The sequence below is a fragment of the Melospiza georgiana genome, chromosome 16 (genome assembly GCF_028018845.1).
Source record: "Melospiza georgiana isolate bMelGeo1 chromosome 16, bMelGeo1.pri, whole genome shotgun sequence".
NCBI lineage: Eukaryota > Metazoa > Chordata > Aves > Passeriformes > Passerellidae > Melospiza > Melospiza georgiana.
In genome coordinates, this window is record NC_080445.1 from 16,368,987 (window position 1) to 16,395,222 (window position 26,236).

Below are 26,236 nucleotides of genomic sequence, written 5' to 3' on the forward strand. Positions count from 1 at the left end.
AACAAAAAAAACCCCAGAAGAAACAAAAAACAAAAAACAATAAAAAAGCCCAATGACCAATTTCCCCTTCAGTGTAGTTACAGGGGCTGCAGGGGATGTGCTATTTCTGGACAGTGCTCCATATCCTGTTACCTGGAAAAGGCTTGAATGGGAAAGCTGACACAATCACCTGTGTCTATTAGGAGATGTACGAGATACTTACAGAACACTTTATTTCCTATATCCTGGATCTTTTGTTACTGAAGCTTGTTAATAAAACACTTGGATTCTCCATTTTCACAGCACTTCTGTTTTAACTTTGTAAGTAGAATGGTGTTACAGACCCTCACTCCATACCAACACAGAGCAAGCGAATACCATTGCTTTTAAAATACTTTCCACTCTTATGAGAAAACAGAATAATAGCAAATATAAAATTACTTTCTCTTGAAAGTCACCAGATATATTTGATTTTCTTTCCTTATAAAAATAATGGGAATTGTTCTCACATATGAAGCACAGCAACAGAATGATGTAAAGTATAACAGAAACACTCAAAAATTGAAAAAACCTAATAATATGGTATAAAACACAACAACCAAAGATGTTGGAGAACCTAAAGCACAAGCTTTACCTTTTTAGCAGAATGCTGGTGGCAAAAAAAAAAAAAGCTGTTCATTAATATAAAACTTTTTCAATTTAAATTTATGATTGTTACACTCAGCATTTCTCTTCTGAGCATATCAAAATGCTATTAGGCATAGAATGACAATATTTAACCTCATTGTGACAAAATATTCCAAATAAATAAAAATGCCGCATCCCGACATTTAACAGACAATATGTTAAAATATACAGTATTCCTTTCTAGATGGCACATCTCACCGAAGAATATTTGGTTGTAAATATATATTTTTATTTTCAGAACTACCAGTGAGATGGTAGTTGTGAAAAAGTGACACTGAAAAAGTGACAATAGAAAAAAACCATTAACTAATAAAATCATTCATTTAGTCAGATTTTCTTGTCTTTTTAATAAATTTAAGTAAAATTGACATTCCTGATAATCCTTTTTTTCCCAGAAAATAATTTCAGGGAGCTGAATCCAAAGGTTTTGCCAGCGAGCCATATGATGGAGAGACTAGCTACAAACAGGGAGTATTTCTGCCCATCCAATTTTAAAAGTTACTTGATTCTCAGGGGTTTTCCTCCTACTTCTGAAGGAGGACCAGCCTCTGCTGGAACACATACCCATATGATAGAGATCATGTTCACTGGTTTCACAAAGATGGTCTTTTCATCTAAGGTTTGTGAAGTCCACTAACATTCAAGGAGGCTCTTTCCTTTTTTTACCTTTATCTGAGTGACATTTCCTTCAAGTTCTGTAGATGCCTGGAACTTCCACTTCTCCTTGCCTTCTGAAGCCCATGTGCTCTGATGAGATCCTGCTGCTTTCTTCCACATTGCTACTCTCCCCTTGCTGGTTCCAGCTGCCAAGATACCTGCCATTCACAAACATTTCAGGCATTTCATCTTGGGCTTCAGAAAAACAAACCCACATTACACAACGTAACAGGCAGCAAGCTCTGGTTCTTGGGTACTGAGAAGTCACTTCCTAGCAGCAGCATTTCTCTCCTCACTGCAAACCAATATCCTAGTCCTGCACTGGAGAACTTTTCTGAAGAAACAATGGGAGAAGTTCCACATGGTAAGGTGCATCTTCTAAGCTACCAGATGAAGTGATTTTTTAAATGCATCAGACAATTACTTCATTTTAATCTTTTCTTAAAATACAGAACTATTGAATATCCAGAGCTGGAAGAGTCCCCAAGGGTCATCCAATCCAGCTCCTGGCCTTGCACAGGACAGTACCAGCAATCCCAATATATGCCCGAGAGTGCTGTCCAAAAACTTCTTTACCTCTGGCAGCCTTGGGGTTGTCCCCACTTCCTGCTCAGTGCCTGACCACCCTCTGGGGGGAGAAACTTTTGATATGCAGTCTAACCCTCCCCTGGCTGGACACAGCTATGGCTGTTCCTTTGGGTCCTGTCACTGCTCACAAAATCCAGAGGTCAGATCCGCCTCTCATGAGGAAGCTGCTCCATGCATGCAGCCCCCAGTCTCAGCCATTCCTCCAATGGCCTGTGTTTATTTTTAAATAGCTAGTTTTGTAGTCACTTTGGGCAACCAACCACTGAAAAGCACTGCAGCAGATATCAGCTGTGCCTACGCTAGCAAACAAGGTGGTGCCCAGGAGCAGGTCTGTAGAAAGGATCTGTTGTAAGGACCAGGCACATACACAATACATAAGCTCTATTCTCACTAAGCTCTATTCTGCATTAGCTGCAGTGCAGCCTTGTAGACGGAATGCCCAAAACATGTTGGAGCTCATTAGGGGCACTCCAGGGGTACTGGTGTCAAAGGGAATCCAGCTCATATGCCACAAGACAGCTCCACAGTGAGTCCAAGAGTACTGAATTATTTCCCTGCACCTTTCAAGGCATATTTCCGATCCAAACTAAAATCTTCAATATCACATACTACCACTGAGATCCTCAGTCACAAGACAAACATACTGAAATTATTACAGGGCATGGAAGGCTGAGGTTTGACAAGGTCTGGCACCAGAGATCACAGCTGCCACGTTATTTCTCACCTTTAGCACTGCAGTAAGAGACACAGTTAATACATTCTCCCCCCTCAAAGCCAAATTGCATATCTAGGGAGAGCACATAGTTCTCATCTTGATCCAAATCCCAGAACCTAAGGCACACAAAACAAGAGTGTTAAAAATGCTTTTCATTCCAAGTGTCTTGCCAAACCCAGTCAATAGGATGCTGTACATGGCATTAACTTACTATTTCCACAATACCTAGATCATTTAATTTTTAAAATTAAATTGTCAGAAGCTGCCTGGGGAGTGTGAATTCCTTAACAATCTCCTCCTCTTCCTTTGAGTTTTTAATCTGCAGCATGTTTTGGGATATTCTCCTAGGAAGAAAGAAGTCAGAAGCAAGTGCAGCTTTAAAAAAAATGAAAGAAGTGAGGGCCAGTTGCAATTTTCTTCCTCCCTAATTATGCTTCTCCTCTATTTTAAGAATATTCCTGTGTTAGTCAGTAGTCCTTTGGATTCCAGATTTATTTTCTACAACTAAATACTGCCATGAAGCTATTCCTTCTTGATACTTGGTCTTTATTGCATTCTCACAAAATGAACAAAAGATTCTGTCTGATAGTAGCAGACAGAGGCTCAATAAAGGGAAATACTGATATTAATGGAACACTCCCACTCTCCCAAAGGTTAGAGGAACGGGTAGAGCAGGTCATAGTAAAGACAAGGTAGATAACATTGCAAAAAAGGTAAAACTACAGAACACAGTAACATAACAGCAAGGCAAAGCAACACACTTTGAAGGATTAGGGAAATAAGTAATTTAAATACCTGTCTTATATTACAGTAAAATAAATGTCCTGAAAAGTAAGCAATTTCTTTCTGGTTGCTGATGCCATGAGTATCCTAAGGATCAGAAAGTAACATAGGCAAGAATGGCAAAGGGGCTGCACTTTCATGCAAAACCCCAACCCGGATTTATTTTCAGAATAAACCAGTAACAGCACTCAAGGAGGGAACAGAATAGGTAGCACTGCCTGACAAAATAAAATACCTAGAGAGAAAGCAAGCCATACCAAATTAGTTTCTGTCCTTGAGAAAAAAAATTCATTTAATTTCTCTACTTATTTTTACAAACAAAATTAGGAAATGTTGGGATTTTTTCATTATTGGTAAAAAACCCCCAACCAACATTTCAGCAAAACACTCAGTTCATTGCAGACTGTACCTTTTAGCTGGCCCTTCTCAGGGGCAGCCAGAACAACTTTCATTCTTACCTGATGACTGTCTCACCTAGTGCTGTAACAACCAGGCTATGGTCTACTAGAATCATGTCTGCAGAATGACCAGTCTTCCCACTCAACTTCACCTGTTAACCATTAGCAAATAAACACATTTACAGAAGGTCAGAGGAGCACACTGAAGGACACTGAGCATCTGAACTGCACAGTTTGGCTAAACAGTAAAAATATGAAAATAACTAGACCTATCTGTTAATTCAGACATATTCAGACAGTGAATTCAGATGATTCTGACAATGATCACCATAAAATGCATCAAGACTGCAATGTATAAATTTAACAGAAGAAATCCTGGAGTGGGTTAATTAAGTAGATAAGGAGCAGTATTTTACTTTTGCACTAGAACTTCTCTTAGAATTTAATAAAGATTGCTTTAAAATGTGAAATTCCAAATCTTACTTCTAGTCAAACATAAGTAATGATCAATAAGAAGTGGACACTGCTGTAATACACGTGTCCAGTGTTTTTCTGTCGTGGATAAAAAGAAAAAAAATCTTAGAAAAGTAAAGGTTTGGGGTCTACCAACAAGCAGCATTTTGTAATAGCAGAGGCCAGGGTGTGAGACATTTTCTCTTTAATTTCCTCTTTTAATTTCTGGAGATCCTCTGTCAGTCTTTCCACTGAGGAGACATGGGGCCATAATGGGGTGGAGATAGTTTCTTCATATATCTGAGGTTTGGTAACCAAATAGTCCACGTTTTGTTCTCCTTCTTTCCATAACATCACTCCCAATGAGTTGGCATATGACATCAGCACACTCAGTAAGAATTTCTGCTATGTGTTTTGCGAACACTGGATATTGTCTGGATTAGTAAGGAATTGCTCATTATTTAAAAATATTATCTCCAGCACAGCTAATTCTCTCAGGTACCAGATACCTTGCTCCATAGTGTTCCACTTGTCTCAGTGCACTAAAAGGTCATCTTTCCAAGGAAACCTTTCTCTCACATTTGACAGGAGTTGCGTCCAGAGGCTGAGAGTTTCTGGTCCTTTCCCAATCCTGTGGTCAATACTTGCATGCCAGGACATGGATCCCAGTTGCAAAGTGTCACTACCATCTAATTTCATATCACGGGCCACGACAGCCCAGTATCAGAGCACCCAGATCACCAGGGGCTCACCTGACTGGAGTGAGAAATCCTTCTGCATGGCTCACAGGTCACTCAGGGATAGGGTTTGGGTGATTATCTCTGGCCCTGTCTCTTCCTCCTGTTGTGAAGGCCCTGCTTCCTTTTCATCACTCACTACATGAACTGATTTGGTCTTGGATTTCTTCTTCTGAATACAGGCAACTGCTCTTAGCACAGGTTGCTCTTGTGGGTAAGCTGCAGTTTGAATGGCCATAGTGCCTGCTGCTTTGCTTTCCTCCTCCTCCCTTTGAGGGTGCTGCATAAAAACAAGCAGTGTCCAATAAATAGTAGCCACGGTGCAGCACATGGTTGCACCTCTCTGGAACAGCCACAGCAATTCTCTTTCAAACACTTTATCAGGGCCCTGTAGTTGTTCCGGGGTGAACTTCCGAACCAGGAGTACTCTTTCAAAAGCTGGCCCATTTTCTCCTACATGCCACACCACTAATGACTATCCATCCCAGGACATGTTTGTGGACAACTTCCCTACAAATCTCTGTCCTAAATCTTAACATGGCATACACTGGACAGAGGAAACCTATTAGACATATCAATGAGGGCATGCTTCCCAGGTCACAGTGAAACAGATCACTGTGGTGGATACATGGTGCATATATGGGAGCATATGCAGGGTTAGGTATCATACCAACATGAACAGACCAAGAAACACTAGAACCAGGGAGCTCTCTACCTAAAACACAAATGCTTAGATCAAAGTTATCTCAATCCTCTTGAGTCTTACCTTGGGCACCAATTAAATGTGGTGGCTTAACACCAGCAAAAAATTAAATGCCAAATAAGCTATGGGCCTTCTCCTGCCCCTTCTGGTAAGGGAGGGAGACGCGCAGAGAATATGGATTGAGATAATTTACTGAGAGCAAAAAGCAATGGAATAAGAAACAGCAATATGAATTTAAAAAAATATCCAAAACCAGAAAGTGCTTCAGCCACAAAAAATTAATTTTATGTGGCTGCTGAGACCAAAACCAAAATGGTGGTCCCCATAGGTTGTGTCCACATGACTTCCCCAGGCTCCCACATGCTGTCGCAAACAAAGGCAGTGTGGCAAGAGGCTTCCCGCCCCTCCCAGACCAAGACAACAAAAAACAACAGCAAACAGACCCTCCCCAAAACTGGGTCATCCAAGATGGATGCCCTGCTAGGCTCAGTTCCACACAAATGCCTGCACCGTTGCTTCTACTGCTCTGCCATACTGGGCGTTGATCCTACAGGTTGCTGCCACTTCCCAGAAGTTCTGCTGCACTCCTTTTGGCCTGGCTTAGCTGGAATGGGCTTGGCTCGACTGGGCTTGGCTGGACTCCCTTGGGCTGGACTGGGGGCCTTCCCTGCCCCCTGCCCACGGTCTCCCCATTAGTGCTGCCATTCAACATACATCAGTTCTGTGTTCTGCTGCTTTCCTTTCAGCACCATATCCTATAGTGTCTCAGGGAAAACAGAACAGGGTGGATGGCAGGGGCAGAAGACAGAGTCTGCAGGGCTGATGCTGACAACCTCCCCATGAGAGAGAGCAAGGCAGAATGGTGCCCACTTAATGGCGTGTGTGTGTTTTCTCCACGAAAACAGTGATGATATAGGTGGTATAGAATAACTTAGCTGCACCTACATGGTGCTAAGCACCCCCCACCTCTGCAACCAGGACAACTGGAATTTCCAATTTTTCTGTAATTCACTAAGAAACTGAAAGTAAGTGTAAAAGAATTAAGATAGGGTCAAAATGAAAAGAACTATGAAAAAACAGGAAGAAAAGATGAAAACCATCTTTCCAAGTTCAGTACCACATCATTCTATTCCACTTTTAGATAAGCTATTTTTGCTTCCTCATCAACATATTATCTGAGAAACAAATATGAGAGCTGATTCATTTGGAAGCAAAATAGCAATAATCAAAAAACGAAACAAACTTATAAAGAATAAATATTGCAACTTTATCCTGTAGTATGACTCTTACCTTCATGAGCTCTTCTGCTTCTCCCTCGGGAGAAACTGCATGTAAAGACAACTGCAGAGTCTCTGTTATTACAAGTAAAACATCTCTTTCCTCCAGCAACAGGAGCTTTCGGACCAGACTGTCCGTAGACAATACCTGCCTTGTCTTCCCTTTCTCATTCACATAGTGCACAGAACCTGAAGGACAAATAAATCAGGTGCAGATTTTAGTTGACATCTTTTAGCTACAAAAGCCAAAGCTGATGCTCTCTACCTTAATAAAACATTCCTCAAGTGCTGAAAATGTAAAAATAACAAAAATTCTTTCATTTTCTAGTTCTTCTCAGGATAGACAGTACAATAGCTGACCAGAGCAATAAACCAAAGCATATTTTTCCCCATTTACAAGATCCAAAGGGGAATACTTTAAATAATTTTAAACTGCAAATAAACTTTCTGTATGAATGACAGCATCTGAAACCTTCAGTCTGAGAAAAAAAATCTGTGAAAGAAGAATGGCAGCTAAGAATTGGTTCAATTTACAGCATAGTTGAGATGATGGAAAACTGCAGACCTGAAGTTCTTCATTGCTTAGGAAACACTGCACCACACACCAAATTCAGCTTTAATCCATAATTTGACTGGCAAATGGGACAGTGTTTTTCTAAAAACACTGACATTGGTAACTAATGCACCCATCAACATTTTAAAAGCCATTATAATGTCATTAAGTTGTACTACTCTATAATAATAGAATCACAGAATCATTAAGGGTGGAAAAGACCTCCAAAATCATCAAGTCCAACCTTTGACCAAGTAGCACCACACCCAATAACCATACAGTGAAGTGCCACATCTAGTCATTTTTGAACACTTCCTGGGATCATCACTCTACCACTGCCCAGGGCAGCCCATTCCCATGCCTAACAACCCTTCCTGCAAAGAAATTCCTTCCACCAGTCTGCCCTCCCCTGGCACAACTTGAAGCTGTTTCCCCTTGTCCTGCTCCCTGCTCCCTAGGAGCAGAGCCCAAATCCCCACCTGCCTGAACATCAGGGAGCTGTGCAGAGCCAGAAGGTCCTCCCTGAGCTTCCTTTTCTCCAAGCTGAGCCCCCCCAGCTCCCTCAGCTGTTCCTCATCAGACTTGTGCTCCAGACCCTATTCCAGCTCTGTTCCCTTCTCTGGACACACTCTAGCCCCGTAAGGTCTTTCTTGTCATGAGAGGCCCAGAATCCAGGTGCCCCAGCAGCATCCAGCACAGGGGTGCTCACTGTGCTGGGCCTGTGGCCACTCTATGGCTGATCCAAGTCCTGTCCCACTGCTTTATTTTCTCCCTGCAATAAAACCCTGCATAGATATCCTCATCTTCTTAAATCACAGGACATTTTGGTTTTGAAGGAACTTTAAAAATGAATCTCTTTTTAATCCTCTTGCCATGGGCAGGGACACCTCCCATTAGTCCAGGTTGCTCCAAGCCTCATCCAGCCTGGCCTTGAACGCTTCCAGGGATCCAGGGGCAGCCACAGCTTCTCTGGGCACCCTGGGCCAGGGCCTCAGCACTCTCACAGGGAACAATTCCTTCCCAATATCCCATCTAACCATGTCCTCTGGGAGTGGGAAGCCGTTCCCTTGTCCTGTCCCTGCAAGCCCTCCAAAGTCCCTCTCCAGCTCTCCTGGAGCCCCTTTAAGCACTGCAAGGGGCTCTGAGCTCTCCCTGAAGCCTTCTCTTCTCCAGGTTCTCCCAGCCTAACTCTAGAGCAGAGGGGCTCCAGTCCATGAAGTATCTACATGGCCTCCTCCAGACTCATTCCAACAGCTCCATGTCACCCCTGTGTTGATAACCCCAGAGCTGGAGGCAACTCTGCAGGTGGGGTCTCACCTGAGTGGGGCTGAGGTGCAAAATCACCCCCTCCCCTGCTGCCCATACTGTGGGATCAGCCCAGCACACAGGGTATTTCTGGGAGCCAGCACACACAACTGGGGTATGTCCAGCTCTCACTCACCAACACCTCCAAGTTCTTCTCAGGACATTTGTGAGTTAGAGCAGATCATTACTAGATTAAAAACTGAGTCCAAAACACATACACTCAAACCAACCCAAGCAATGAAGCTGCTCACAAGGAACAGTCAGACAGTATCATTTGATTGAAATTTGAGAAGTATGACAAGGAGGCTGTCTTGGGGTGACTTTATAATACTGTATCCCTTATCATCTACTTTATGCCCAGACACAGGTTCTGTAACTTTAAGCTAGGTCTGAGAGAGGGGGAGAAGCCAGGGGAATTCTTTCATCAGTTTGTGTTCAAACACAGACTCTCCCCCGCTCTTTCTCAGGAGAGAAGAGAATTACATTCTTTTGCTTGTAGCTAGCTTTATAAGTTAGCTGAGTCAAGAAGTTTTTCCCGGGACTGTGGCTTCTTCTTCTGGAACTGTTCGGCTTTGCTCCAGCCCAGAACACCAGGCCATCACTGGGAGTCCCACGCCGCAGCCCAGAGGGGGGAGGCTGCAGGGACACCCGGCTCCAGACCTCGGGAGAAGCCAAGCAGGACTCTCAAATCCACCAGCTTTCTCCACAGCGAGAAGGTTTTCATATCTAATATTATTCATTCTTGTTCCCGTGCCGGCATGCACTCTCTGTGTTAAATAAACAGGTTTTTTCCCTTTTCTCCAATAAATTCCTTTCGTCTGATGGGAAGAGGCTGTGCCATAAACCGGCCTTTTTTTCAGAGGAGATTCCCCTTTCCGGACGTTTCCTCCTGACTTGTCTCAACCCGAGGCAGAGGCCCAAGCCCAGGACAGCACCTGCAGGACACACAGCCTGTCCCTAGATGGGGCTCTGCACCATCACAACAGCGGCTTTGAAGGTGAGGACGGAATGGGCACAGCTTCCTAAAGCTTCTCTCCCTGTATCTTTATGAAGCACCTTGTGTCCATTTTCCATTTAAATGGTACCCTTCTAGTAAAGAGGCTTGTATTCACACATTAAAAGAAGGTACACTGCAAACCAACCACGCAGCTGGCCCATGCCCCTCCTGCAAGCCGTGCTGGTGTAAACAAGGGGTGTCAATTTTGGTACAACACTGAATCAAATTGTATTCAGCATAACTGAAACGTTTTCAGAACAGTTAACATTTGAATCAACAGGATGACTCGAATCACCTACCAGAAACACCCATTATGCAACTTCTCACACACATTTTGGCTCCAGTTCAGAGAGAGCAAATTACAGAGAGATGGCATCACAAAAAAATTTGGGGTGGGAAGAAAGTTAGCTTAGAGGAAACTAGTACCCAGAAGACTAAAAAGGATAGGAAAAGACAGGGAAGAGTAAAAGGCAAGGAAGAGGAAAATACAGAGAAGAAACACTATTAGGCAGCAAACTAAACAAAACAGATTCTCAGACTTTTTGTTGGTCTGTAAGACTAAAGCATCATTTCAAAGCATGAGAAAAAATTGAAAAGAAAATTGAGAATTTAAGACGTATGCTTTAGCAGAATTTGCCTATTTATAGAAAAAAGAACACGTGCATTATTTTGAAGCTTTGCACAAAAGCTAATTTTATCTACACTTGTGTGTTAGAGATTGTTTTCCTCATACTCACTTCTTTGGAACCTGACTAATCCAGTACCTCTGGTACCCTTGTGAACAAAACCATCCTGAAGATAAGATTTCAGTAGTTTTATTCATTTCTTACCAAACATTCTACAACTCCTATAGAAGACTCTACCCTATTGAATATATGAATATGAGGGATATATGAATATACCCCAAGACTATCATGCACTGGGCTATTTTGAAGCTCTAAGGAAACAACTTCCCAGCCAAATGGAAAAGTGGTTTTGCTCTTACCATCTGCCAAAGTGATAAAGAAGGAGAGTCCTTCCTGGACTGCTGTTTTCAGAGGTGGTCCTATTCCAGCTTTCTTCCAGTTAAACATATCCAAGGCTTTCTCATCACCACTCACAGCTGCTTTTGCCAGCTGTACAAAGTCCCTGAAAAGAGAAATACTTCATTCCTAATTCTTAGGTTCTACAGTTCATAACTGTAGGTTCAGTCTCAAAGAATGAATGAGAAGTTAATAAAGCATATTGTATAAAGAGAACAAATATTTCATACACTGATTGAAAAAGGGCGGACTCAAAAAAATACAAAACAAAATTTCAATATTAGTTTTCACTTGCATTATTTCACATTTTTCACAAAACACATCATTATTTTTTCAGATATGTGAAACAGAAAAGCCCAGACAAGGAGAACTATTATTTTTCACTACAGCTGCTTCCTATTTCTTTCTTGGACAGGAAAAAAATAATAATGTTTAAGAAATGACTTTTAATTATTTTTGACAAGAATATAAAGATAATTGTGTTTCCAGTGTGTTTATGGCTTTCCACAATCAGCAATATTGCTAATTAGAAGAACTAAGACAGAAGAGTCAACAGCAACCAACAGACGATGTGGAGAAGAGAAAGAAGAGCAGTTACTGCACACAGGACACAGAGCCAGCTATCAGAGCGGGAGAAGAGCTTGGAAGTATAGAGCAGTTAGGAAAAGAACATTTTTATATATTTTTAAATAGTCTATTTGCGGGTAGGACTTTCTTTCTGTGGAACAAGACAAAGACTTGGTCTATCAGAGCTCTGATGGGGCCAATACTCACTCACTAGGAGGGGGTGGCCAAAAGACACAGTGCCACAAGCATTTCCCATACTCCTGCTTAACCAGGGCAGGACCCTGCACTCTGCCCCGATGGTCCATTTTCCACAGACACAAGACACCGTGCTAGAAAAAGACAAGTTAATTCATTACCCTTTGCACACAGATGAGAATTCAGACTCAAGCTAATCACTGCACATAAAAATAAATGTTTTATTGATGGAGCAACACCCTGCCTTTTGTTTAGTTGACACATACAATTACGCCCACTTAAAACTAAGCCACAGGGAATCAAAGCTATCTTTAACATTATATTATTTGCTCCCTTAAAATCAAATTATCTAAAAAAAGCTTATTGGCCCTATCCTTTTTTAGTTAAATCACACTGCCAGAGCAATTACATGGAACAGTCTTAGTTTTCTTCTGCAAGCAGCAGACGTAAATATTTGTCTTGATAATGTCCTTTCCACATTCTTTCTTGAAAGTAGTCTGATAGCTTATTTTTTAGCAATTAAAATACAGGATAGCAGAGCATATGCATCCCTCAGTAAGTGTATACAAAACTGATGTAGATGAGCATGTAAAGTCACAGGGTGTAGAAAGACTAAGGGCAGAATTTTTTAATTTCTGGAGCTTTCCTCCTCTTTCGGAGCAGACATTCAAGAGCTTACTTTTAGAAAAATCAAGAACTTACTTTTAGAAAAATAATCTAGTAACTAGAAAAATCATATATGCTAAAGAAAGGAAGTCTGATTAGCTAATTAACTCTGTGGTCAACACAGGCCAGCCCTTGAGCCTGGCACAGGTGCTGACATAACTCACACCCTGCAGTGGCAGCTCAGGAGCAACTAACCCCTGGCGACTAAAAAGTGTGGAGACAAATTCCAACAAACTGATTTACAGTATATCCTCACAGTTGGAATGCGAAGAAGATTATTTATTGTTGTTGTTATGCTAGTATTTATGAAACCAAATTGCATTTAGGAACCTTCCATGTAAGCACTACATAAAAAAACCCAGCAACAATTTTCAATATCAAATTCAATCTCATTTTATTTCATTAAGATAGAGAACCATAAAGTGGTATTAGAATTTGCTCTATTTTTATTTATTGTTTTCAATGAAGTATCATCCTTTTCCTGGAAGTGGCAGCAATGGTCACTTATTCTTCACAATTCTAACTAGAAGCCACACAAGATGCAGCTGAGGCCTTCCAAAGCAACATTTCCTTCTGTTTTTCCTAAGAGTCAAACTTCTAACTTCTTCTTAACGGTAAGATGGCAATAGTTATACTGTCCAAAACTGTTTATTAAGTGCTATGTGTCTGCAGGTTAAAGAATGCCACTCAGCTGTGCAACTGTGACACTGCTGTACTCCTGTCCCAAGAGGATACTTGCAGTTCATAAAATGTTTGCTAGTTACCTCTGAACATCACAGGATCCTATGAACCAACCTTGTTGGTTCCTCCTCTCACTCTTCCATCAGCTTTATATGCCACAAATTTCCAAGGACCCCAACTAAAATCACCTGCACCATTCATAAGCTGGAGGAAAAGCCTGCAGCTTTCTAAAGCTGCTGACCTTCATTCCACCTCCTTCTAGATATTCCAGCCTGTATCCAGATAACCGACTTGCACAATCTCAATTCTTAGTTAGAAGCACAGGAGATTGGAAACAAAAAAGGCTCACAACCTCTCCTAAGTAACACTGGAAAGGATGCAGAACTCATCTGTTTTCAAATGATATTTTTACAGGACACAGGACATTGACCTTATCATCTATCTAAATGTCCTTTCCAAATGGAGATATTCTCTGATTCCATCCTGTAACTTCTCAATAATTTTTAAAAACATAAAGCTTTAGTTACTTGGTATGAAAGCAATTTGCCTTACAAATAGGCTTTCATTATAGAAAGCACCTAGATCCTCTGTGTGATCAAAACGTGGAAATCACTCATGTTCTTTTTACTTAAAACAAAATAAAAGCTTCTGATTTTCACAGTATCCTATTCCAACTTTATGAAGTTATTTTCAAATAATTTTATTGCATTTCAGCATGTACAATGACAGAAATCCTAGTGAAGGTAGAATCATAGAATATGCTCAGCTGGAAGTGACTCACACAGATCATCAAGCCCAACTCTTGGCCTGCACAGACAACCCAACAATCCCACCCTGTGCCCGAGTGCTTGTCCAAAGGCTCCTGGAGCTCTGGAAGCCTTGCAGCTCTGAGCTTTCCCTGGGGAGCCTTTCCAGTGCCCAATCAGCCTCTAGCTGAAACAGAAACTTAATCAGGATCCAAATATTTATCTTATTTCTAAAGAATTTCCTCTAATATAAGCAGAACATGATCCTGGCAGTGCTCACCTAATGGAAGTTTCCTAAAAATAAACCCTCATGGGAAAAATATTAAAAATAAACATATAAACTATTGGATAATATGTAAGAAATGAAGTATATCTGTGCTACACCTCAGAGCACAGCATAGTGACACCGGTTTGAAATAAATTTGAAAAGTATTTGTAAGTTCTGTCTATATCAATGTATTGGGTCATTATGATTAAGGCCTCAGCTACACTGAGATGTGTCCATCTTTTGCCTGGGAAGAACTTTCTCTTTTCTAAAAAAGAAGATGATAAATTCTCTTTTTACTCAATTTTGAATTTCTGCATTTCTGTCAAATGTAGCAGCAGAACTTTACAAACAATGAATAAAAATAACCTTTCCTCCCAATAAGAACATTGGGAATTCTAACATATAGGTAAGAGCAGAATTGAAATTCTTGGGCAAGCTCAAGTTTGAATCAGGCAAAATAATGCATTTTTTCTTCATTTGCTGACTCAGGAACTGGCAAAATCAGAATCTTCTATGAATACTTAATCTTGAATATTCAATAGCTACTTTCTCACTTCACTATGTAAAAGGGGAACCAGTTCATCAAGAAATAGTGTGTCACATTTCCCAATACAATCAATAGGAGACAATACTAAGGCATTCATAAAACCAGAAAAAGAGAGATTAACATGGGTTTCCTGTGAGCACTGCTCTGCACTCAGAATGGATGAATATGTTGTAGCTGGAATTTGTTTCTCAAAAGCTATTCTTGAGTCTGCCCTAAAACTTGTGCATGGACAGGAGCAAAAGAATTCAAATGGTCTATACCTCAATTACTCCATCCATGAAATAGCCTTAAACCTTCATCAATGCTCAGCACTCACTGAGATCCAACACAATTTTATTTAAAGAAAAAATTATAGAATGGCAATTTTTTAATTGTAGAATAATATTGTAGAAAAAATTAAAACACTATGACTTTATTTTATTCCCTATCAGTTTTCCTTAATTGTACCTAAGGAAAAGAAATTTCCCTCCCACACAAGTCTCCCTTCCCCATTGATCTCCTTTCCATGATCCTTTCCTATTACAGAGCTTCCAAGACTGTGTTCCACATCAAACCCATATGGCATTTCAGCTACTCACTGCATCCCCAGACACAAGGCAGGTACCACTTGTACTCCAGCTCAGGACTGTGATTTTGGCGCTGTGATTTGGGGGTACAGTGTGCTGCTCCTTGTCTTGTTTGTTCAGTATCAGAACTCCTCCTGTCTCCCATCCTGATGCCAGAATGGGTCTGGAAGGGTGCCAGGCAAGTAATGTGACCTGAAAGCTTCTCTCAGCATGGCAATCAGGCACATGTTCTCCCTGCAAACAAAAATCAGTGTGAGCTCAGTCCAGTGGAAACTCAGCAACCAAACCTTCCAATTCATAGCCCAGTCAATATCAAGCTTTCTCTCCCATATAAAGGATATAAGAAGGCTTCAAGCATATTTCAAAGTAAAAAAAAGTTCCAGCTAATTAAAAAGAACAAAGCACATCACTAAGGACATAGAATAATCTAATGCTTCAACAGCCCTTAAAGGCAGATCCTCCTTTAGGCATGGTTCACGAGAATATTTCACGCAAATCATTTAACCTCTCTAAGTATTTCTTTTTCCGTTTTTTAAACTTGGAAAACAATTTTTCAGAATACACTTTGAAATGTACACATTTTATAGGCTATTGTATTAAGAGAGATGTTTCAGTAAGTCTGCTGCAGACTTAGATACTTTTAGTGCTGCTTCTCTAAAATTATGCAAACCAAAGTCTTACACAAGGCTCTCATGTAAAAGTTAGAGTATGCAAAAGAAATATCTGTCTACAGGCAGAAAACCAGTTCAGTCTTGAGGTGGTAGAGTGATTTTTTCAGTTTCCATTTCTTAGTATGTTCTACTCACTTAAGAGTTAAAAAGCAGCAGCAGCATGTGTTCATTTACATACAAGTCTGAAAATCTCACACTATGAGAAGAAAAACCTAATCAGTAATCATCACAAACAAGACTTATAGACTGCAAACATCAAATTTCAAAAGAAAGATCAATTTAATTTATGAAGATCTTTTTAAAAATACATATAATGAGTGGCTGATGAATCTGTCATGTTCCATATAGCACAGGACACAGACAGTAATTAAAACCCAGAGATATTTCAGGAGGATATGTAAGCCTGCAAAAACAGAGATTAAAAATGTGAAGTTTTAAATTAGAACAATGATAAAGGTTGCTGAGAGAAGCTGTGTGACTTCTCACACATCTCACGTCTCTGGAAGTGTTCAAGGCCAGGCTGGATGGGGCTCAGAGCAACTTGGTCTATGGAATGCGTCCCTGCGCACGGCAAGTGGCTGGGACAAGATGATCCTAAAGGTCCCTTCCAATCTAAACCATCCTGCAATTCTGTGACTCTGCATCGAGAGCAAAAGCAAAGTTGTTGATTTCTCACCTGTTCCAGGTAGATATCCACACAGCCCCCACCTGCTGTGCTGATAGAAGCAACTGCCAGGAGTGGATGAAGTGGGTGCCATGCTATATGGGAAGGGGAGGCAACAGAATCAGGAGCATCTGTTCGATTATCCACGTACACAGCCATAAAAACAGGAGCTGTCTCAGACTGCACACCTGTACAAGGAATAAAAACATCTCTATCAGGTTTGCTTATGCAGACAATACATATACACTACATATATGCTATTTATATTGAATTTATGCACTGTACATAATGACATATATACGGGTTAAAACAAGAGGGAAAATAAAACTACAGCATTATCTTGTTGCATATACTACATGACATGACAATGTCAGAGTGGCATTTAAAAATAAATGGAGAAACATTGAACCTCCCACTCTGTAGAGTCCCAGAGTGCATAAGCCAGTACCAAGTCTCTCACCAGTGCCTTGTGCTGGCCTACTTCAAAGGACTCTGAAATATCTCAGTATTTACCAGAAAGCTACTTCCAGCAGCTTCATATCCAAAGATGTTAATTAATGTACAAACTGAACTCTTTTATGTTAAGTCTCATGTCTCTGCTTTCAAAGTAAGTTTCAACAGTTGTCACCACTGTGGAGCTTGTACTGTTGAAATCACACTACCTGCTATTGATATTGGAACTGTTACCAACATTTGAATGAAAAAAGTAAGTGCTGATGTTGCACAGTAAAGAACATGAGAACAAAACCCTTTTCAGTGTTGTGGGTCAGAAATCAAGGGCATCAGTAATAATTTGTAATAATTTATACACAGAAATGGTCTTTGGATTTGTGTCACGGGATCCAGTCAGCTCAGTTTCAAAACAAAACCAGCTGGACCGAAACACCTCAAATTCCTCAAATAATCAGTGAGTCATAGAGTTCCGTGGGTCAACTGGCCCAGCCTCCCTGCACAAGCAACGTCTTCCCAGAGCACATGGCATAGGATTGTGACCAGACAATTCTGGATATCCCCAATGAGGGAGACTTCACATCCTCTCTGGGGCAGCCTATTCAGTGCTAATCAGCCACAGAGTAAAGATATTTAGATGAAACTTCCCATGTTCCAGTTTCTGCCCATTGCCTCTAGAGCCACTGCTGAGCCCCATGGAGCACAGCCTGGTCCATTCTCCTGAGCTTTTCCTGCAGACACTGACAGACAGGGATGAGGTCAGACAGGGATGAGGTCCCCTCTCAGCTGTCTCTTCTCAAGGCTCAACAGGCCCAGCTCCCAGAACTGGACACAGTGCTCCAGATGTGCTTCACCAGGGCTGAACAGAGGGGCAGGATCCCCTCCCCAGCCCACTAACAATGCCTTTCCTCATCCACCCCAGCATCCACCATCGTGGCCCCAGGGCACACAGCTGGTCAAGGACAGCTGGTGACCCCCAGGTCCTTCTCCACAGGGATGCTGCCTAGCAGGGCAGTCCCCAACCTGGACTCGTCCATGGGATTACTCCTCCCCAGCTGCAGAATCCTGCCAGGACCCGGTGAAAAACAAAACAAGATCCCCAAGAAAACAACACAAATGAACATACACACAAAAAAGCCCCCAAGCATGAAATGTTTAAAAGACTTCTGTGACATTTAAGGGGAAGAGATGTTTTCTTCTGCACAGGTAAACCATGAGTTCAGAATCCACAGGTACACACATGCACAGCAGTGAGCCACCAGCATGTAAAATGGGCATCAACAGACTCTTAAAGTCTCTTTTCTTTAAATCTTCTGTCAGTGCCTCAAATAACTAATTTGCCAGGCACTTAATTTAGAAAGGTGGGCAACTCTGTTCAGTAAATTGGGAGTTCTGTATCTTGCCACTGACACATACAAGGAACAACATCAACTACTGGATATGAGAGCAGACAAGAGCAGTCACCCTAAGGACAAACCATTTCACCTTTCCACAAGATCCACGCACTTTTATCTGTACAATCCTTCAAAATCCTCAGCATTCCCAAAGTGGCATTGCATGGTCCAGTTTTATCACCACTCAAAAAAACCCAAAAAACAACTAACAACCATTCAAATAAAATTTGGAGTGTTTTTCATATTGATTTCATGTAATTTAAAAGTTTTCTTACATCTACAGTACTGTTCCAGAATTCTGTGCCCATACTACTACTTTACTCCTTATTTTATCTGTTTCATTTTCCTCTAAGAGAGGAAGGATTTAGTCCATATTTGACTATAAGCTTTAGATGGGCTCAAAATTTGAAATAATAAAGAATTTCCCTTCAGATTAAAACAAAAATGTAAGATGCCTAAATGAAAACAAAGCTACATTTCATATAAAATAACAGTTTTATCAAGCCATACAGCTGTAATGTCTTCTCTATAGACACCATTTTCTACTTTTAGTTGTTCCTTGAATCTGTATTTATTAATATTACTTATTATTATTCAGATATTTCAGTCCCATTCAATGACAGAAGTAAGTTTATCAAGCTTCCAAACTGCATCTCTTGTTCAATTCATTAATTTAACTTTTGGAATTAACAGACAGCAAGAAAAAATTTTCAACCAAAACTGTGTAAATTTAAAATGGCAGACTGGCACTTACTAAAACAAGACTTAGTGATACTGTTGCGTAAATTATGGACAACCCCAAATATAAAATACTCTTCACCATCAGAGTAACTACACAGGGCTGCGCAGCAGACTGCTACACACAAATAAATAAATGGCTTACATAAGTGGATTACTCAATGGTGTAAAAATAATTGAACCAGTATTCATTTTCTTGCTGTGATTGTTCATTACTCACATGATTACTACTAGCTCATGTATTTAAATTGTAGCTTTGACAGCTGTCTCTTCAAAAAAGTCTTCAAAAAATAAAAAGAAAACCAAGTAACACCACCTCGACAAACTATCCGGCATGTTCTATTTTTCCAAGGTTTCAAAAAAAAAAAATTTCTGAAAAAGTTAACCATTTTGTATTTTAGAATAGAACATGAACAAGCTCCCACACTTGATCTCAAAGATCAAATTAGATACATCTGACAGACACTTTTGAAACAGCCCACAGGCAATGGTTAGACCTCATGGAATCTCAGCATGGTTTGGAAGGGACCTTAAGCTCATCCAGTTCCAACCCCTGCCATGGGCAGAGACTCCTCACACTCTCCCAGGCTGCTCCAAACCCTGTCCAACCTGGCCTTGGACACTTCAGGGATCTGAGGGCAGCCACAGCTTCTCTGGGCAACCTGTGCCAGAGCCTCAGCACCTTCACAATAAAACTTTTCTTCTCACAATAAAACTTCTTCTGCCGGTTGAAACCATTAGTTCTTCATCCTGTCAGTACACGCCCTGGTAAGAAGTCTGTATCCATCTTTCTTACAAGACCCCATAAAGTTCTTTTTAAGACAACTTCCTTGTCCAGCCATCCAGAAGCCACCCTGGCAATCACTCTCACACCGCCTGAGCGGGGACCAAGGCCCCTGTGCAGCTACACCTCCACAGTCAAACCAGCTTTCCTTACCAGCCCAACCATAGCCTTCTCATAGCAGTCTCAGATGTCTGGATCATTAAAATAATTTCATTTTGGCGCAATAACAAAATTACAGCTCAAACTGGTAATTCCAAGGAGGAATGTCAAACAAAGGATCCCCCGGGCTTACACACCCTTTCAGTTTAAGGGCAGGGAAGGTCTGGGGGTTGTCAGCTGCTGCTGAGTGCCTCTGAGTGTCCCTGGCTGGGCCACAGGTCCCCATGCCCTGCGTTATGCAGTCAGCAGTTCACAGCCTCTTGCTCTGGCCACCCAAAGCTCAACCTGCGGCTTGCACTGCAACTGCACCCTACAGACAACATTGCACTACACTGCAGACAACATCAACGACTGCAAATGACAGCAGCGAGCCAGAACACCGGCACATATTTCACAAAATAATATCAAAGATCAGGAAAAAAAAAATGCTATTCTGTCTTTGGGGACAGTGCTTAAAAAGCTGCTTTTATGTTCTGTCACAGTGTTATCAGCACATTTCATCGAGGTTGACAGCAACTCGGTTTGCTGTACCTGTGGAGCTGGGGACTCATCGGCCCCCCAGTCACCACACAAATGGTGAAAGGGGTCTCTGTCCAAGTTGCCTTAACAAGATTCTCTGGCAAGGCTCCCAAAGCAAAGGCCCTTCCTTTAACCTCTACCTATGAGAAATGCTGGTTGTAAAATTTGAAATTGTTTAAAAGAGCCAGCGCCAGGGAAAAAAAAAAAAAAAAAAAAAAAGATAATACAAAACTGCTCTGTGCTACAAAAAGATGGCTAATGACTATGTACAATCTTTTCTAACCAGTAAAACAGATGAAGCAAAAACCCGGTTGAATCCCGCACCCGCACAGAGGGAGAAGGGGAGGGGAGCGTGTGCCAGGCAGAGCCCAGGCTGCTGCTGCCGTGGGCAGCTCCCGGAGCGGACCGAACCCTGCGCGTGTCCCCCGTCCGGGCCATGATCGCCACTTGCCGGCACAGAACAAGGGGCTCCACAAACTCCACGGCTCCGAGAAGACAAACACGCGGGCCGCGCCACCACATTCTCGCCCGCGGGTGGATTCGGCCGCCCCCGCCGCCAGCAGCTCAAGCGCCCCTTACCTCCGGCTGACCGCGATCAACCCCTCTGTCGCGGGCCGGGCCCAGATACAACCATGAAGAGCCGGCCGACAGGCCGCGGGCTGCTGCGGGTAGAGCCCGCTCTCCCCGCTCTCCCCCGCCGCCGCGCTCACCGGCCCCGCCGCAGGCCGCACTCCGCGATGCTTTGCGTTACCCCGACAACGGGGAGAGTCGGGAGCGGAAATAGCCGAGTCGAGCCGAGGAGTGACGGGAACGGCCGAAGCCATTCGGCGGCACACGAAGAGTGGCGGAAATTGACGAGCACAGCGCGTTCGGCGGCCGTCCCGCTGCGCTGTCCCCGACGGTCTCAGAGGCGTCTTCAAGGTTTGGTGGCTTGGCCTGTGAGGAGTATTTTCTAGCGCAGGTGGTGGACTGTGCCGCCGTCCTGAGAATCGAGATCCTTCCCCAAACCCTCCCGATCCCCAACGCTATCAAGCACCTGCTGTGACGGAGTGTGACCCAGCTGAACCTCCGCGATATAGAAATGCATATCGTAACCATATTGAAGTGTACCGCCCGGAGCTCAGCGGCTCTTTCAGAGTTTTGGGGGGGAAAGCTTTTAACTTAACGACTATGTCTTTCAAATGAAGACAACCCGTAAAGCCCTCCTGCCACCCCACACCCCTCAGCACCAGGTACAGCCCAGCTCCATGGCTGGCTCCCGCCCCCATCGGGCCTGCAGCCAGCCCTCAGAGCCAGGCCTGCCTAACACCTTCAAAAGGGCTGAAAAAATTCAAGACCGAATCCTCACAGCACTGTCCTACCCATAGTCATTTGTAATTCCTCTGAAGTCACAACACTTCTGTGCAAGCTGATGAAAAGCAGCCACACCTGGTACAGCTACAACAAGCAGCTCCTGTATATTTCGAGGTTGACTGGCCATGTGTAATGTGTCATTTATGTGGTGTTTATAAGTTTCCTTTCCCAAATACGCAGGGACTCTTGTGAAAGAAAAAAAAAAAAAAAACAAAAACAAACAAACACAAAAAAACAACAACAGCACAAAAAAAAACCAAAAAACACCCCACAAAATAAATAAAAAAAAAACCCTCTGATTTGGTAGCAAGTAGAAAAAAAGTACACAGGGAAAGACACACAGTACATTGAAACACACTGTATATCTGTAGAATTATGGGCAACATTCAGGTAGAGAGGCAAAACACTGGCTTTAGACCTTGTTACATGTCAGCAACTCCCATAGACCAGAGCAGCAGAACTGACAAAGTCCTGTTTACTGGAGTTTTATATCTTCTCTCTCTACAAGGCATCAGCTGTAACAATCATTTATGGCATCTCTTCGTGGTGGATTCCTTGAACATGCAATAGCCCAGTTGGCTCACTCAGATGCCAATCCCCGAGTCAGAAATTCATCCCTTGCCTCTGCCCAGCCAATTGTTCTCACTGTAGCCTTGAGTTCACCAGATTAGAAGTTGAGGATTTGAGCAGACCACGTGCAGATGCCTTGCTGTCTTAGATAACCAAGTTGTCGTGGAAACTACTGCAACTACATGATACACTCAAGTCAAAAACATACACCCAGCTGAAACTTCAAAAAATCATCTAGTCTGTCATCCCTTTCTGGGCTGGAATAAAAATAGTCTAAACAACCCACTTGAGTCTCTGTTCAAGTGAACACTTTGCAGCTCTCAGAATTGGCTGGTTTCAATGTTGCACAATATTTTTCCCAATAACTAAATTACATATTCCTACTTGTGCAGGCTTAGCTGGGAATTAAGTTTTCCTGCCCTTCAATATTCAACAGAGAAGCCCTGTTTCTATGATAAATAGACAAGTGAATGTGGACTCCTAGGATCTTAACATCTTCCCTTCTACTCATAAAGTCACATAACCACAGATTGGTTTGGGTTGAAAGAGGCTTTAAAAATCATTTAGTTCCAAGTCCCCGGTATCATAAAAGACACAGCTCCAAATCCCTTAAGTCCCAGGACTGGCTGCAGTAGTGCAGTTGCTCACAGCCCATTTCCTCCCTTCCCCTAAGGGCTTGACCTCACACCCCAAGAAGAAAACAAAAGTTGCATGACTAGGTGCTTCCTTATTCTGTAAGCAATATGGGATTAACAATAGCAGTCTGTCCTTCCATTTAAATCCTCTTATATGCACGGGAAAGAACTGCTTTAGAAACGCAAAGATCATCCATTATTGTCTGCCAGAATAAACAATTTCAGAGCCTTTTAAGAATAAATAAATTATTAATGAAATCTGCTAGCTTCTAAGTAATCTAAAAGGAAAATACAGAACATTCACTATATTGGTGACTTTTACACCTAGGATCTTTGAAAAAAGTACTTCCATGTTATAATTTGCAATGATCATGCACATTAGATTCAAAATTTTAAAAAAATAACAAATGTAAAGTATTAACTTTGTCCTTCTGCTGAACAGTTCTGCATTGCTTGCTCTATTTTCTAGTCAAAATGCAATTTGTTATTCATACTTTAAAATACACAGGATGTGGGACAAATCCAAGTTAATGTTCTTGCCTGGCCTAGAAAACCATGAAAAGAAACACTGGAAGATTGTTTGCATTTTGTAGCTGGGCAGGTCTGTAAAACCAGAATTGCGAGGAAGGGCCATGATCAAAATTGAACAAATGGAAGCTCAAGTGTCTTTTGGCGTCTCACCCTACCCCCTGCCTCTCAGCTCTTGTCCAACTCCTTTCCAGTCAGCTTTTCTCTCACAAACATTTAGACACATGAGCAATTTCACCCCTTAACAGTCCGCTGGAGGCAATGAGGCCATTCAAGCATGGAAAGTTATTTACATACAGAGAATGGAAACCTTCATCTGGAGAGCTGAACATAACTGCACATCTCTCTGCAAAGCACTATGGAAATACATGGTGTTATGTTTGCTTAATTATCTTATCATAAAAAAGTTAAACAATATTAAAAGTAGTAACAATTTTAATTGAATAGTTAAAATAAAAAATATAAAATTGGATACAATATAATTCTATTAAAATAAGGGATAATTTGGTTCTAATAATAGCGCATAAGCAAAAACAACTGCGGGGTACGGAGGGGTGAGTTCAATGACTTTTGCTACTTCACGTACAAGCTTGTTAAGTAAAACATATATGCTTTTTAAAAAGCATATATGCCTTTTATATGCTATGTGTCAATTCTATTTCTTCCTATTTTCGGTTAGTCACTTTTCTGTCTCTGCCTTCATTACTACTTTTATCACGCATGCGCCATCACTTGGTTTGGTGGTCGCACAAGTCTTTGGGGGTCGTCACTGATGAAGGCTCTGTAGTCTTCTTCGTTGTTTTTTAATTCACTTTTGGGTTACACATGCACACCAAGCCAGTACAATGTAAGCTAAGACTAATGTATCACTGCATCTACATATCAAGGCAATAAGTCCCTTATAATTAACATTTTCTTGGGACCCAACCGGGTTCTTGCTCATTTTTAGCAACTGTATCTTCAGCTTCTTTCTTGTGATCCTTGAAAACATATGCTGAGAAAGGGGGGGTGGAGCCCCTCCCTTCCCTCTCTTCTTTGGCATTACAACTTTTTAACTATTTATTATTCTCAAATATTAATTACTGTATCAATATTGATTACTGTTTCAATTTTTATCAGCACGAATCATAGCTATTTATCACAATGGTAGTGGAGATGCAGAATCCATTTCCTAACAGTATTGCTGAATTTGGTTGTGGCCAAGGAGAAAAAATAAACTACATGATCTTGTGCAAGATTATAACAAAATTGGAAAATATTTTCTTTAAAAAAACCCAAACAATTAAGATGTAGATTTAAACGCAAAGCTCGGCACTGGAGACAAACTTTTTTTAACAAATTCCATTTAGAGCAGTCCACTTGGTTACTGACAAATACACTTTACGGCGTATTTACAGGTGATAACACAGTGCTCAAGAGATGTTACGTTTCTACCATCATAGATAATTACTTGCAACATACTCCAAGGGAGCCAAATTTTCCAGCATTTGGACACCACCATGAGGTTTAACTACTTATGACTTTATTTCTAAGCTTACAAAGATTTTCCTTGGAAGAGGACTAAGGCACCCTTTCCTGCTATGAAAATTATAAAGATTCAAAAGAGAGAATGATCTAATACTCTTTCCACAAACACGTTATTAAGGAAAAAGTGTCTCATGCAGCATCAGTTATAAGATTTTTTTAAATTATCCTGCTTAGCTGTTAACGTGAATTCACCACATAGAAGTATCAGTCCACATCAAGGAGCACCCGCTGCGAAAAGAAGAACGCCCAGCAGCAAATGCAGCCCATGAACGTCCCAGTTGCCCCAGGGAGAGCGGCCCCTCGGCTTTCCTGGGGGTCCCGGCGAAGGGAGCGAGTCAGCGGTGTGAAAAACGCCAATCACTTGTTTTTAACATTTTTAAAGTTTAACAGTAAGAAAATGGTTATAAAAATAGTAACACAATTAGAGTAATAACAATTTGGACAAATTGAATTAAGACAATATGAGACAATAAAAACAAAGAGTTACGGACGTCCGGGTACCTTTTTCTGGGCATCACGAGCCCAAAAAAGGACACCCGTTAACAAAGGATTAACTCTTAAGAACAATAGCCCGTTGCATATTCATACACTTCATACATGATGCATAAATTCCATTCAAACACAGGATTCTGTCTGCTCAGTGTCAGCTTCTTCCTTCTAATCCTAACAGCGCCTCCAAGCCGGGAAGAAGTTTGTTTCTTCTGATGAGAAGGCAATACATTCCCTTTTTCTGAAAGATCTAGGTGTCGTGTGGCTGCTGTCTCGCTGCAAGCCCTTTCTGTTCAACAAAGCATCTTACACAGCATCGTTTCTATTTTAACAATTTTTATAACCTAAAACTATATTTAACACAGTACTTAAGAAAATTAATACAGCATTATTTTCTAATACAACACATATAATATTCATTTTAATATTTGCGAAAAGCCAATCATAAAATACATGCATTTTCACAAGCGTTACGTGCGCGGGTCCGGTGTCAGCGGGCAGCGAGCCCCGGCTCCGCGGGCCTGCGGAGAGCCCCGGGCGGAGCTGCAGCGCCCCCGCGCGGCGGCCGCGAGCACTGCGCCGCACACGAACCACCCGCTCCCTGAGCAATGGACCCGGGCCCGCTCCAAAGGGCTCGGCTAGATGGCTCTCCATTGGCTTTTCTT

The 26,236-nt window shown here is 41.7% G+C and overlaps 1 protein-coding gene across 2 annotated transcripts in view; it reads right to left on the reverse strand.

The window, feature by feature from the left end:
- Nucleotides 1-21,174, reverse strand: part of IFT140 (intraflagellar transport 140) — an 84,692-nt gene extending 63,518 nt beyond the window's left edge. The window contains exons 1-9 of one of the 2 annotated variants that reach the window (XM_058035914.1): nucleotides 21,049-21,174; nucleotides 16,438-16,613; nucleotides 15,103-15,324; nucleotides 11,629-11,750; nucleotides 10,818-10,960; nucleotides 6,991-7,166; nucleotides 3,868-3,959; nucleotides 2,636-2,742; nucleotides 1,333-1,481 (exon numbers count right to left, since the gene is read on the reverse strand). In XM_058035914.1, the coding sequence (XP_057891897.1) occupies nucleotides 1,333-1,481; nucleotides 2,636-2,742; nucleotides 3,868-3,959; nucleotides 6,991-7,166; nucleotides 10,818-10,960; nucleotides 11,629-11,750; nucleotides 15,103-15,324; nucleotides 16,438-16,584 (1,158 nt within the window). In that variant the 5' untranslated portion in view covers nucleotides 16,585-16,613; nucleotides 21,049-21,174. Of the gene's footprint in view, nucleotides 1-1,332; nucleotides 1,482-2,635; nucleotides 2,743-3,867; nucleotides 3,960-6,990; nucleotides 7,167-10,817; nucleotides 10,961-11,628; nucleotides 11,751-15,102; nucleotides 15,325-16,437; nucleotides 16,614-21,048 lie in introns of those variants that run through there. The other variant, XM_058035915.1, reaches the window with a different exon arrangement.
- Between the last annotated feature and the right edge of the window lie 5,062 nt (nucleotides 21,175-26,236).